General features: G+C 49.0%; 1 protein-coding gene across 10 annotated transcripts in view; it reads right to left on the bottom strand.

Annotated features, from left to right (window-relative positions):
* TACC2 (transforming acidic coiled-coil containing protein 2) overlaps window positions 1-14,850 on the bottom strand; it is a 179,725-nt gene that overhangs the window by 153,587 nt on the left and 11,288 nt on the right. The window contains exons 1-3 of one of the 10 annotated variants that reach the window (XM_037059591.1): window positions 11,201-11,336; window positions 9,321-9,399; window positions 2,914-2,973 (exon numbers count right to left, since the gene is read on the bottom strand). In XM_037059591.1, coding sequence (XP_036915486.1) covers window positions 2,914-2,973; window positions 9,321-9,353 — 93 coding nt within the window. In that variant the 5' untranslated portion in view covers window positions 9,354-9,399; window positions 11,201-11,336. Of the gene's footprint in view, window positions 1-2,913; window positions 2,974-9,320; window positions 9,400-11,096; window positions 11,337-14,850 lie in introns of those variants that run through there. The other 9 variants (XM_037059590.1, XM_037059595.1, XM_037059597.1 and 6 more) reach the window with 9 other exon arrangements.

The raw sequence follows: 14,850 nt of genomic DNA on the forward strand, positions 1-14,850 counted from the left end.
TGGAGGGCAATGGGGAGGGTCTGTTTGGTGGGCGGGAGGTTTCTTCTGGGGGTGATGAAAACATTTTAGAACAAGACAAAGGTGGCAGTTGTACATTGTGAATGTACTGAATACCACTTAAAGTGGTTACATTTATTTTATATGAATTTCATCTTAATAAGAAAACAGAAAAATAGCCCCTACTGAACAAGTTTCACGATATTAGACTTAGGATGATTTCTTAGCTAGAACACCAAAAGCACAAGCAACAACAACAAAAATAGGTAACTCGGATTCTATCAGAGTTAACGATGCTGGGACGCCTCTGGGTGTCCTTCAAAAGAAGGACCTCTTCTCTTCCTTCAGAATACCTCTTTCCTTCAAAAGAAGGAAAAGGCAACAATGAAATGAGAGAAAATGTTTGCCAATCATGTATCTGGTAAGGAATTCATAATTTAAAGTATAAAAAGAACTCCTACAACTGAACAACTACCAAAAAAAAAACCCCTCAATTTAAAAATGGACAGCCCTGGCTGGTATGGCTCAGTCAGTCGAGCATCATCCTGCAAACTTAAAGGTCACAGGTTCATTACCAGTCGGGGCGCACGCCTGGGTTACGAGTTTGATCCCCAGTTGAGATGCATGCAGGGGGCAATCATTCAATGTTTCTCTCTCACACCGATATCTCTCTCCTTCTCTTTCTCCCTCCCTTCCCCTCTCTCTAGAATCAATAGAAGAAAAGAATTGTTTTTAATTTAAAAAAATGGACAAAGGACTTGAATAAACATTTCTTCCAAGGTGCACAAATGGCCAATAAACACACAAAAATGTGCTCGACATCGCTAATCATTAGGGAAATGCAAATCAAAACCACAATGAGATATCACTGCACATCCATTAGGATGGCTACTATATGAAAAAAATAATAACAAGCGCTGGCAAAGATGTGGGAGAAATTGCTGCCGGAAATGTAAAATAGCGCAGCCCGGCGGAAAATGGCATGGCGATTTATAAAAAGGTAAACGTGGAATTAACGTGCAAGCAATTCCAATTTTAGACACATCTCCAAAAGGATTGAAAACAGGGGCTCAAGCAGATACTTGCACACCCGTGCTCAGAGCAGCACTTTTTACAGTTTCTAAAAGGTGGAAGCCACCCAAGTGTCCCTCAATGGGTAAATAAATGAGCAAAATATGGGATGTACAGTGGAATATTATTGAGCCTTAAAGAGGGAGGAAATCTGACACCTGTTGCAACATGGATGAACTTGAGGACAGCAGGCTAAGTGAAATAAGCCAGGCACAAAAGGGCAAATACTGTATGAGTTCACTTATGGGGGCGCCTACAGTAGTCAAATGCATAGTTAGAGGGCAGAATGGCAGTTGCCAGGGGCTGGGGAGAGGAGAGAATGGACGGGGCGGGGGTCATGCTTGTTTAATGGGTCTTGGGTTTCAATGCAGGGATGCCAAAGTCCTGAAGATGTCGGCGGTGATGGCTGCACAGTAATGGGGATGCGCCACTGTGCACTTAGAAGTGGCTAAGACGGGGCGTTTTCCATTATGTTTGTGGAGTTACACTGAAAGAGACGGAGCCCCCACTCCACGGGCATGTTGGTCTGTGTTTGCCTGCCAGCTCACTGTCTGTTGTTCCACGTGGGAGGGGAGCTGCCCTGGAGCGGATGGAGGCTAAATCAGTCACTGCTGGGCCTCACTGCTAGAATAGCGTCTAGTATGCAACCAGCACTCCTCACCGTTTTAAATAAAAAATGTTTTATTTACTTGTTGGTGTGTCTGTTTACGTGTTTACTTGCCGACTTCCCACTGGACACACGTTCCACAAGCCAGGGACCTGGTTTGTTGGGTTCTGCTCTGGGTCCGCAGCACCCGCCACCCATCGAGGGCCCCACGGCAGTTCCCGGGGAGAATGAAACTCCACGTCCTCCTCAGGACCTGCAAGTTCTTCCCTGAGGCTGTGAGCTCTGCCGCCAAGTGCTGTGGGAAGTCCCCGGCGGGACAGCACCACTGGCCCAGCCGCTCTCGAGACCCTCTGGAGACCAGGGTCTCCGGCTCACTCCTCCACTCACCCGGGCTTGTGCTTATCTCGGAAACAGCAGTGATGAGCCTGGAGCTGCCCACCTCCGGGGAGTGTGGCAAGAATCAGATGGGATCCCACGTGCCGAAGGGCTTCACCAGGCTCGGCACAGTTATTTCACAACCTCCAGCACGTGTTTGGGGGGACGTGCGGAAGCACGAGGGCACCAGGCAGACCCGCCTGGCAGCCGCCCCTGGTGGGTGGGAGGGAGCGGCTCTTTTCTTAAAGCAAAGCACTCGTCACTCCAGTGTGACGGGATTTGAGAGCAGGAGGCCTCACCCTGAGCCGCCCCCCATGGTACCCCGCACCTCCAGCTGGACCTCCTCTCCAGGGTGAAATGGTTGCTAAGCTCCCAGGCAGCCCTCCTCCCAGGAAACAGCCAATGCTGGGGCGGCGCTGAACTATGGGACTTGGCCAGCTGCATTAGCGCACAGCGACACTGATGAACTGATCAGGAGCTGAGCCTTTTTACGACACATCAGTTTGCCTACCGACAAGGCCGGGGGGGGGGGGGCACCACCCCACTCCCAGCCTCACTCCAGGACAAGGGAAATCCAAGTACTAGGGTTTGGAAGGGTTAGTGTTGGCTCCCAGCATCTGCATTACATCGAGAACCTAAGCCCCGTTCAGCATCTCCCCGCAAATCAACTGAGCCCGAGTTTGGGTGGGCGCACCAATGCATTGCTTGTAGAAAAGCTAGACATGTATGGCAGATTCCATCATGTTGCATAACTTATTTCGGGTGGCTGGCAGGAGGCAGTGAGAGGGAGAGAAGAGATAAAAGGCCATCTAGTGCTGGGGGGCAGCCGAAAAGCAGACCATGCAGAGCACACGCGCCAGTACCTGAGGAGGCCCAGGGTTTGGAGGCCACGGGATGTCTCTGGGCAAGCTGGGGTCCTGTTGCTGAAAGCAAAGGGGACTCGCCATTAGGATGGGCACAGTGAACAGTATCCCCTACAGGACCAGAGCGACAGTCTTGGCAGTTTCTGTTCCCTGGCCTAACCTGCTGGGTGCGCTCCCCTCTGCCCATGGCTACAGGGGAAACCAGATGACAGAAGGAGAGGAACCCACAACCCGAGGGTGCAGGAAGAAGGCCAGAGCCAGCACGGGGCAGGCCGGTCCCTCGTCCTTTGCCCTCATGACATGGCTGGTCCCCCGTGCCCAGTCCTTTGTCAGAGAATGGAAGACTCCTTCAGACCTCAGCTTCCCTTCCAAGAGTCCGTTTGTACACAGCACGCAGGGACCTCCAAGTGCTTGGCCACAGAGAAGGGGCCTCGGAGAGAGGGTGGGGCCGCGGGGGCGGGGCGTGGGGAGTGGGGAGGCAGAGGAATCAGTCTGCAGTGTTAGTGAAGATTCAGGTGCGAGGCGACAGGGTTGTGACAGTGTGAGTGGAGAGGAGGAAACGCTAGAAAACAGCAGAGCAATCAGTATGGGCTACATGGTTGTCTCTGGACAACATGAGTCCAGCGATATGGTGGGCAGCCATCACCCTGGGCCCACCTTTGCCCGACAGAGGTGTGTGCCTGACTCAGCCTGACTCAGCCTGACTCATCCTGCCGCCTGCATTCCAGGGCACAGTGACGGATCCCCGAGAAGGCACATGCATGACAATCCCAGCCAGTTGAGGTTCCATAGAGGGGGCTGATCGGAGGTTGGCCGGTCAGCGGGAAGGAGCTTAGGAACCTGGAGCCACTGGCAGGGCCGAGTGCACCTCCCAGGGCCCTAGGCACTGTGGAGGGAGCAGGACAGCACCCAGAGAGGATGGGTCTCTGGAGTCATCTCTGCAACCTCTGGAGTCAGCGTCAATTGCAGCTTGACCCCCTCGGCAGACTTCTTAGTCCAATAAGCCAAACAAGCCTTCTCTGCTTCTCCTCACTGCAGATGGGCTTCCGTTTCTCCCAGTCAAAGAAAAAGTCCTAATCAAACAGAAATTCAGAAGACTAAACGGTGAGGCCATTAATTACTTTATTACTTACTAAATCAGCGTGGAGAATGGGAGAGGGAGGAGTCAGCGGTGGCTCCAGGTTTCTGTCGTGGAAGTCAGGGACATGGCACCCAGGAGGAAAGGACCAGGGAGGGCAGCTGAGCTCAGGCTTGAGGCACCCGGGGTGTCAGTGCATCATCCAGGTAGAGACACCCAGGAGACAGTGGAAAGGTGGGTCTGGGGCCCCAACCCCAGGGGAAGCCCTGAGCCCCCAGCCAGACGTACTTCGCTCCACCTGCTTCTCCGTGGAAGGGAAGCCCTGTGCCGATCCTGGAACGCTAATGGCAGCCCCCTAACGCACACCCGGTCAGGCTGAGGTTGGAGACGTGAAAACCTGGAGAGCCAGGAAACCACGTCCTGTCTGCTCCAGGAGGACAGGGACTCAGGAAGGAGGAGGGGTGGAGCTGCGGGGATAGGTGACTGGGGCAAAGGTCCTCAAACGTCCCAGCGTTTTCCGATCAGCAGAGACTAAGTATTCATGGCTCTCAAGGATAGAGTGAGATGGGCACTCATACCCTAGTAAGAGGAATGTAAATTAGAGTTACCTTTCGGAAAAGCATTTTGGCTGCAGACATGGAGATGGAGAAATAGACGGAGAGATATAGACAGGGACAGAGGGCAAGAGATACACTTATGTTTCCTTTGACGCAAGAATTCCATTCCTGTGAGTCTACCCTAAATAGTTCTGGGCAGTGTGATTTTAGTAAAGATAATGGAGAGGAAAAAATGTAAGCTCTTTGAAACTTTGTGTCCAGGCAGAAATTCCTCTTAGGTTAGAGAAATCCAGCCCCCGCCCCCAGGAGTTCTCCTGAAGCAGGTAAGGTGAACCTTCCTCCTTTCTAGGGTGTCCTAACATCGGCATCTTTGACATTTTGGGGTGGGCAATTCTTTGTGCTGAGGCTTCCCTGTGCAGCGAGAACCTTCAGCAGCATTCCTGACCTCTACCCACTAGGTAACATCTCCGCTCTGGAGCTGTGATGCCAAAAACGTCTTCAGACATCGCCAAATATTCCCCAGGGAGCACAGAATCACCCCCCAGTGAGAAGCACTGCATTGTCCTGTTTGTAGCCAGCGGTGGAACTTGCACAGGGTTTGGACCCCAAACAGATCCGGGAGACCTCAGGGAAGGGGCGGAACTCGGGTTGCTTGGTCTGTTGGTGAGCAGGACTAGAAGCCAGGATGGAAGTCTGGCGCCTTGCACTGCGTCTGCACCTGGAGGGCCTCAGCCGGGGGCTGCGCCCTTCTCTTCTCTCAGATCGGAGACAGAACATTCCTTTTAAGTCCAGATTACACAGTTAAGACACGAACCAAACCCTGCCAGCAGGAAATGTTGTGTTTTTTTTTTGCCCACAGATTATTGAAAAATAATTGAAATTGGTTGGCAACATTTAAAAAATTGTAAGATGTGTTTACATAACCTCTTCTAGAAAATAGGAGAGAGACTTTCCCATTCCGTGAGACTAGTATTACCCTGATACTAGGGCCAGATCTGCCCCTGCCCCAGAAAAAGAAAACCACAGAGCAATATTTCTCATGAAGTTAAATGTAAAAATGCTCCATAAGCCGTGACCAAATCAAATCTAACAATGTTTAACAATAATTATACGCCATGACCAAGTGGAATTTATTCCAGGTATGCAGGGCTGGTCCAACACTCAGAAATCAACTAGTGCGACCTAACACATCAACAGGCCAGAAGAAAGATCATACCATGACATCAATTGATACAGAAAAAGCACTCGAAACCATCCAATACCCAATCACAATAAACATCCTCAGCAATCTAGGACTACAGGGGAATTTCCTGAACTTGGTAAAGAGAACTTACAAGAAACCTACGGCCGATATCTTCCTTAACAGGGAAACACTGAGTGTTTTCCCCCAAAAGACAGGGAACAAGGCAAGGAGAGCCACTCTGACTATTCTCAGTTGACACGGTTTTGGAATTCCTAGCCATTGTAATTAGGCAAGAAAAAGAAATACATAGCATACAGAATTAAAAAGAAGAAATACTGCTCTTTCTATTTGCAAATACCAGAATTGTCTACATAGAAAGTCCTGAACAATCTATAAACAGCCCTTCAGTTCTAATAAGAGAATTCAGCAAAGTCACAGGAGACAAGCTTGACATAAACCAGCACATGGACAATGCACATGTGGAAGCCAACACAGAAATCACATTGCCACTGACAATCACTGCAGAGAAAAGAAAATACTTCAGCATAAACTTAAAACATAAGCAGAATCGGCATGCTGAAAATGATGAAATGATGATGAAATAAGTCAAAGAAGACCTAAATAATTGGACTGGAAGGCTGAATGTAGTAAAGATGCCAATTCTCCCCAAATTGATCTGTAGTTCTAATCTAATTCTTACCAAGAGCCCAGCAAAGAATTGTGTAGACATAGATGAGCTTATCCTGAAATTTACATGGACAGCCGTAGATCCTAGAATAGCTAAAGCCATTTTGAAAAATAATAAGGTGGAAGGAATCACTGTACCTGATTTCAAGACTCACTGTGTAGCAGCAGTAATCAAGCCTGCGTGGGGTCAGCAGACGGGTGCATGCACAGATCAACGAACTAAAGGAGAACCCAGAAACAGACCCACACGAAGTTAACCAACCAATTTTTTTTGATGAAGGCACAAAAGCAGTTCAATGGGAAAAGGAGAGTATTTTCAACATACGGTCCTTGAGAGAAGAGACATCCACAGGCAAAACAAAACAAAAACACACACAAAAAATTAACCTCAACCTAGATCTCACACCTTACCCAAAAATTATCTCAAAATGGATTGTGGATTGAAATATAAAGTGTGAAAATATAAAATTTTTTAGGAAAAAATTTCAGGATGTAAGGGTAGACAAAGAATTCTTAGGTTTGAAATGGAAAGCACCATCCATAAAAGCCAAAACTGATAAACTATACCTCGTAAAAACTTCTGTCCTGTGAAAGTAAAAGACAAGCAAGACTGGGAGAAAATATTTGCAAACCACAATCTGACTCAGGATTAGTATCTGGACTGTATAAAGAACTCTCAAAAGTCAACAGTGAAAAAAAATGCAGTTAGAAAATGCAGTTAGGGCAAAAACATGAACAGATATTTCACCAAAGAGGATATGCAGATGGCAATTAAAGATGTTCAACATCCTCACTTGGCAGCAAAATGCAAATTAAAACCACACATGATGAGTGATCACAGCACACATATCAGAATGGCAGTACCCAATACTGACAGCAGCAAATGATGGCAGAGGCACTGGGTCCCTCCTCCACTGCTGGCGGGAATGGGAAGGGGCACAGTGACTCTCAAAAAACAGTTTGGCTGTTCTGTATAAAACGAAACATGCAACTACCATATGACCCAGCAATCACACTCTTGGGCATTTAACTTGGAGAAATGAAAACATCTGTTTCTCTCTCTCTCTCTCTCTCTTTCTCTCTCTCACACACACACACACACACACACACACCATGTATACAAATTTTCATTGCAGCTGTATTTGTAATAGCCCCAAACTGGAAATAACCCAGATGTCCCTCGATGAGTGACAGCTTCCCCCAGCTGCCACACCTCTGTACCACGAACACTGCTCAGCAGTGAAAAGGAACGGACTATGGACATCCGCAACAACAGGGATGGATTGGAGGAAATTGTGCCGAGTGAAACCAGCCAATTCCCCAAGGTCCTATACCATGTGATCCTGTCCATCTATATAACATTCTCAAGTTGTTAAAGTTATAGAATAGAGAACAAATTAGAAGTTGCCGCGGGTTAGAAACGGAGGGTAACAGGGAGGTGGGTGTGGCTGCAGGGGCAACAGGGGGACCCTTCTGGTGATGCAAATGCTCTACGTGTTGACTTCATCAATGTCAGTATCTGGGCTGCGATACTATAGTTTTACAAGAAGTAACCCTTTGCTGTTACCAGGTAAAGGGCAAAATAAAAGTAGGTAAAGGGTACATGATAGTTCTCTGTATTATTTCTGATAATAGCATGCATACCTATTGTCTCAAACTTAAGAGTTTAACTATAAAATTTTAAAGAGTTCACAGAAAAAAACGTGGGTTCCCATGAAGAACTGGGAAGATCCTGTACTAGAGGCTCACCTCCCCACATGACACCCATCAGCAGGAGTGGGTGGTGGCTGTCTCCTTTAGACAGCAGGACAGGGACCCTCCTGTTTGCCACAGTCCCTACCTCTCCCCATTGTCTCACACCCAGTCATTTAGCACAGTTACTGTTTCTCGCCTGCCCCCAGGAGTTTGCTCCTGTTCTTATAAATATTCTTTGTTTTCCTGCTTAAGAAAAGAAGAGGGCAACCGAATTGAATCATGCCGGCCCTTATACTCAGTTTTCTTATTTCAAGAACTGAATACCATTAGGCCAAAATTTCCGCTGTATATGAGATAAATGGGAAAGTGTCTCCTTGATTTTGTTCACCAGGGAATTGATCTTAAAATTCTGAACTTAAGCCCTGACCAGTGTGGCTCATTTGGTTGGGTGTTGTTCTGCAAAGCAAAAGGTTGCAGGTTCAATTCCTAGTCAGGGCACATGCCTGGGTTGAGGGTTGGTCCCCAATCAGGGCCCAGTAGGGGCACGCATGAAAGACAATCAATCAATATTACATTGATGTTTCTCTCCCTTTCCTTTCCCCCTTCCCCTCTCTATAAAAATAAATAAGTAGTATCTTTTTAAAAAATTCAAACTTAAAATGGATAACTAAAATCTGACTACAGTATCCCAGTTGTCTGCACAATTAAGCAGTGAGAGTCCAGTCCTCAATTGTGAAAACCTTAACTAACCCATAAACAGTAGTTCACATTTAATCCGCTCAGCACTGATAGATTTAAAAATCGCTTTTTAAGGGCCATAACTCAATTTTGAGGAGGAGCGTGCAAAAGTTTTTATTTTTAACCTTCTCTGCCACACCCCTGTATGTTGACTGGGGGATGGGGCGGGAACTGGGACACAGCCCAGGAAGAATGTGCCAGACTCTCATTATATCAATTTTAAAAGCACAGAATAAAAAGAAAAACTAGTATTCATGGCGTTTAAAATTAGGGCTCACCGGAATTCTGAGCACAAAATAAAAAATGCCCACATGGATTCACATACTATTCGCATACTTCCACAAGTGTCTGGAGAGACTGTGTTTTAGCTTGTTCCTTCCTGGGCAGAGAGAAGGTGCTGGAAAGAAAAGCCCAGCCCAGGTCAGCGGAGAGGGCTCCGGATATTAAGGGAGGCCTCCCTGACACCCACCTGGTTATCCGCGGTACTGTTCTCGTTGCCCATGGCGAGTCTCGGTGCGCAGGGTCCCTCAGGATTTTATCAGAGGAGACTGGGGGGAAAACAAAACAAAACAAAAGGATATTCACATCTGTAAAACGGAAGATCTGAGCTTTTTCTGTCTGCTTGCTCCTCTCCCCAAACTCAAAAGCCAGATGATGGGAAATGTTTGTCTCTGCCGTCACATCAAGGACAATTGCGCTGGAAGGGTTGTCCTTTGTGCTAGGCCACCCAAGACTCCTTTCCCAGCGCCGGCTGGTGTTTGGAATCCCCACCCCGAGGTTGGCAGGCACTTCTGAAAAACCAGTTTGTGACTGCGTCTCCGAGTCGATGCCAATGCACACATATACGTACATACATAAACAGAGTGACAGAGCGGCCCGTTTGCCAAAGGCAGCGCGTTCTGTTTCTAATTGTGCGCGGTTTGGAAACCCGGAGTGCGGCTGGGCTCCCACCGCCGGCGACAGCACAGCTCGGCGTCGTGCGTGGGGAGGCGCGAAACCTGCTCATCTTCAACAACATATGGTTTTTATATTTTTCGCTCTAAACACTTGTTCCATCAAATCAGCTTCACTTCTACGCATATTTTTATGAAGGCAGAATGGCTTTCTCGCTGAAGAAAATGGCCACGCAACAGGGCGAGCCGCCCGGACAACTAGAGGCATTCCCTCCGGCGCACTTGGTGACGGTGTTTATTAAGCATCCTCGTAATGAGGGTGCGTCCCACAGCTCACAGAGGAAGGCAGGACCACTCCTGACGGGGCCCAGCTGGCTTCTGTGTGACCCCAGAACATAAGCAGGCCCTCACTTGTTCTAGGTGGAGAAACAAAGTTGCAGAGAACTTTAACAATCACAGACCTTTAGACCTTGGAGACTAGCAGCCTAATCCAGCAAGTAAACAGGCTGGAGAAGGCAAGGGGCTGGCCCCAGACCCAGTTCCGAGGAAGCCAAAGCTGAAATAAAATGGTCTCCTTCCTTCTAGTTCAAGGCTCCTTCCTCAGCACCCAGGGCTGACATCCCAGTGCCTCTTCCGAAAACGTGATGACTGACTCACAACAAACCTGCCTGGTGATGTGCTCATCCACTGAACACGGTGGGGGTCACCACGTGCTCTGTCTGCTGAACAGGCACTGGAAAATAAAATTTAAGTGTTTGGAGCAGGCTCAGTTAAAATGCTCCCACACTGAGAAAACGGGGAATGAGGTCCCCTGAGTGATCAGTTCTCTCTCCCCTAAACTCTTCACCAGCTGGGTACAATTCCTTAATCCTTTCTTGCCATTTTCTGTTTATAAGGGGGACCCTCCAAAATTATAAGCTCACCTGTAGAATGCAAAAAATATTCACTTATTCACAACTGCCCACTTCAGATAATTTTTTAAGTTCATTTGGAAAACGATGCCTCCTTAGCAAATAATGTTGTTACAATCTTTACATCCTTCTCAATGACTGTAATCTTTGCACCAACCCGTTTAAACCCCATGCAGCTGGAATTTCATTCACATGGGTCAATGTAATACTAATTTTTGAACCTTCCTTCACCAAATTAAACTCAGTAATTCTATTGAAAATTAGAACATCCAAACTAGCTCTTTAAAACAGGTCAAGAGATTAAAGAAAACAGCAAAACGACTCCTGCGTCATGTACATTTCAGAGCTGCAAAGGGAAGGCCCCACTGCATCTGGAACTCTCTCCCGCGGCCTCCAGAGCCGCCACCCCCTCAGGCTGTCAGAAAGCAGAGGACTACTTACATTGTGGGAAGGCCCGAGACTTTGCAAAGTTGCTTTCCCAGCAACTGGACTTTCTCTTCCTCCATTCAGAAGTGAGGGAGGTGTATGCGGAGGCACTCACCTACCTCAGCCACCTGGGCAATCAGCTGGTCTCCACCCTCGGCATAGACACCAACCAGCTGCACTTCATACCTGGGCAGTGGCAGCCCTGCCGAGCCACGTGATTGCAAAAGTGTGCCGTCAGCATTGCCTGGGCTGCTGCGTCCGGGGCCCTCCACACGGGGGATTTTCCCCGATGTTGCATGAGTGGGGGGCAGGGAGACTCCTTTCAGAAAACGCTGACCCAGGCTAAACCTGGCCACACCCAGGGAAGCAGGACTGTCCTGCTCGGGGAGAGGGGAGCAATGGAGCAGGGACAAACGTTGCTTTTTAGAAAGGCGTGAAATGCTCCAAGGGCTTCCGTTGGCACCTGGGAAAATTTGCTGTGAATGATGTGGAGAGACAAAGAAAACTTGTGGAAGTGGGATGACGCCAGCAGTCTGGCACCTGTTTATGGCGTGGGGTGTGCAGAATGTACTTACCGGGGCATGGCTTGAGTTTCAACTTGCGAAGTCATAAAAGCAGCAGGCTGGTCGGTGGATTGCTGCTAGTCAGACCTGCCCACCCAGGCTGGAGGACCCCCTGGGCCCGTGGGCGGGACGCAAGGGCAGCCATCCAGAGACCCTTTTGCCCAGCAGGCTCCCACCCCCCAGGATCCCTGCAGTTATCACCAATCAGCCACACTGGGGCATGAATGCAACCAGTTTGGTTCAGTTTCTGTAGTGCCGGCGAAATTCGTTCAAATGAGAGCTTCTGCAGGAGCCCCTTACACCTGCCAGGAGGCTCGACCTTTCTGGGGCAATAAATCAGCATTTCATTGAGAATTCAGGGCAGTGTCAGGAGCTCCTCGAGGGGGAAAGCTGGATGTGGGGTCGGCAGGGGGCGCTCAGTGCGCCACTTCTGGGTCCAACAGAGCAGAGGGCGTGTGTTTCAACAGGTGAATAGGTAGCAAATTGTGGTCTGACCACACAATGGAATATTATTCAGCCCTAAAAAGGAATGAAGCTCTGACCCCTGCTGCAACTCCAAAGAATCTCCAGAACATTACGCTAAGTGAGGGAAACCACTGGTCCTATATTGTGTGAGGTCATTGATAGGAAATGTCCAGAACAGGCAGATCCGGAGAGACAGAATCCAGAGCAAATGACTGGGCAAAGACTGGGTAACGGGGAGTAACTTCCTGATGGGCTCGGCCTTTGGATTTGGCGCGATGGAATGCTTTAGAACCAGACAGAGGTGGTGGCTGCCCAGCACTGTGAACTTTTTAAATGCCCCTGAATTGCTCACTTTAAAATTGTTAATTTTATGTTATGTGAAGTTCATCTCAATTTTTTAAGTGTATAATTTTCACACCCTGTGGTTCTGCATAAGATATTGGAAAAAAAATAGAATTCCACTACTGGGTAAAAAAAAGGTTTGAAAACTATTGCTTTGCATTCGTTCTCACTAGGCTTCTGAACAATTGAGGATTGGGGGCGTGGCAACAAGAACGTCTGCTTGCCCCCTGCCCCCACCCCCTCAAATTGCAGGAGAATTTTTCTAAAGAAAAGAATCTTTTTCAGAAAAACATCTTGGATGAGCCAACTGGGAACAAAAAGAGGGTCTGGGCGAGTCTGCAAAAGATGGGTGAACGTTACAAAAGCCCGGATGAGAAGAAGGAGAGGATGGGGAGGGGGGAAGTGGGGAGAGAGAGGGAGGATGGCCACCTGAAAGGGGAGAGTCCCGCAGGACTCTGAAGGTGGGTGATGTTCAAGGTCCCACATTCAGGTGTGGACCTCTGGCAGCACGAACTTCCTCCACAGACCACCCTCTCCGTCAGCTCTGGAGCCTCACGGCATCACTGTCACTGCCATCACTGGGCCCTGGACCACCGAGACCATGGCTGCAGGATGCTGGGTGTCATTGCCAACACCTGTCTCATGGCTGCTGTCCTGGCCACCCCTGGCCACCAGAGAAGCTGTCATTTCCACTGAGGAAAAGAGCAAAGGAATGTTCAGACTTTTCAGCTCCCATCGCAGGAGCGAGGGGTCTGTCTCTTACCATCATGGATGGCCCTGGCACGGGCCAGACGCTGGGCACTATGCAGCTTGTAGGGCCCACACTCCTCGGCCACGCCTGCCTTTCCCCGAGGTGCTGCTTGAACTAGACCCCAACATCAGTGTCCATGACTGACCACTGTCTACAGCTGTCCATGGCCAACCAACTTCCCTCTCTCCATTCTGTCTTCCTCCAAGCTGGACACCAAGCAACTGCCCAGGCTTCCATTGCCCCCGAGAGGTGGGCAAACACACCCGTCTGTGGGCTCACCCAAACCCTGTGGAGACCATACAGGAAGGGTTGTGATTAAGCACCAGGCCCCGGGGCCAAATGGCCACAGCGTGGACACCAGCTCCACCACTCACCCGTCCCATGTATGAACGGGCCGATCATTTAACTTCTCTGTGCTCAGTTTTGTCATCTCCCCAGTGGGAATCGCATGGCTGTGGTGAGTCTGCCTTGGTAAAGCTCTTGGAAGAGATTAAGCGCCAGATGAACTGTTGACCGTCATGATATCAGTGACGGTGCGATTCCTGGGGACGGGACACTGTACCTCGTCACAGTGACCCATGCCGCTAATTCATTCAGGCAGCTGACCACAAACAGGGCTGACTGCACCAGGGTTCCGCGGTCCACTGTCCTATGTACAGAGTTCACATGGCCAGCTGAACCTCAACCTAGGTTCTCATAGATTAAAACATAAAATTCATTTTAAAAGGTGGCTGTTTGGGAGAAGTGTTACTTTCACCTGGCATATTGGTGCCACATGGTCTGAGCCACCAAGGGTCTTGAATGTACATCAGCCTTTGATTCATCAGGTCACGTACTTATCCACAATACTGGGCCCTTTTCCTTGCCGAGCACTGAGGGGCTCATGCTCTTTTTTTTTCCACATGGGTTTTTAAAAAATTTATAGAATGTATTGGGGTGACATTGGCTAATAAAACTGTTTACAACTCTATGATACATCATCTGTGTATTATTTTTTTTAAGATTTTATTTATTTATCTTAGAGGGGAAGGGAAGGAGAGAGAGAGAGAAACATCAATGTATGGTTGCCCTTCATGCATCCCCTGCCAGGAACCGGGAACTGACCTGCAACCCAGGCATGTGCCCTGACTGGGAATCGAACTGCGATCGTGTGGTTCACAGGCCCGCGCTCAATCCACTGAGCTACACCAGCCAGGGTCATCATCTGTGTATTATATTGTGTGTTCCCCACCCCAAGTCAAGTCTCCTTCCATCGCCGTTTATCCCCACCTCACCTCTTCTCCCTCTCCCACCCCCTTTCCCGCTGATAATCGCCATACTGTTTTCAATATTTACAGCGAAACTGTGGGCTAGGTATCTTCTTTTTTGTGGACAAACAATGGAAGCCCAGAGAGAGCAAGAGGTGTGACCAGGGACCAGCAGTGAGCAGAGGGGCAGTGCCAGCCAGGAGACCGAAACCCTGCACGTGGCGGAGGACGCAGGGCTGCCACCCGGGAAGACTTTTGTAGAGTTCAGAGGCAATTCACTGCCTCTATCTCTTGTCCACTCAATCCTGTCTTAGAGCATGGGTTTTCTAGCTCTTGCAACTAAACCTGGCAGGGAGGGCTCCAGTTCACGGGACTTTCCCCCTCCCTACCCCGCCACGTGC

This window comes from Sturnira hondurensis, unplaced genomic scaffold, assembly GCF_014824575.4.
Source record: "Sturnira hondurensis isolate 20B ecotype Veracruz unplaced genomic scaffold, ASM1482457v3 Scaffold0011253, whole genome shotgun sequence".
Lineage (NCBI taxonomy): Eukaryota > Metazoa > Chordata > Mammalia > Chiroptera > Phyllostomidae > Sturnira > Sturnira hondurensis.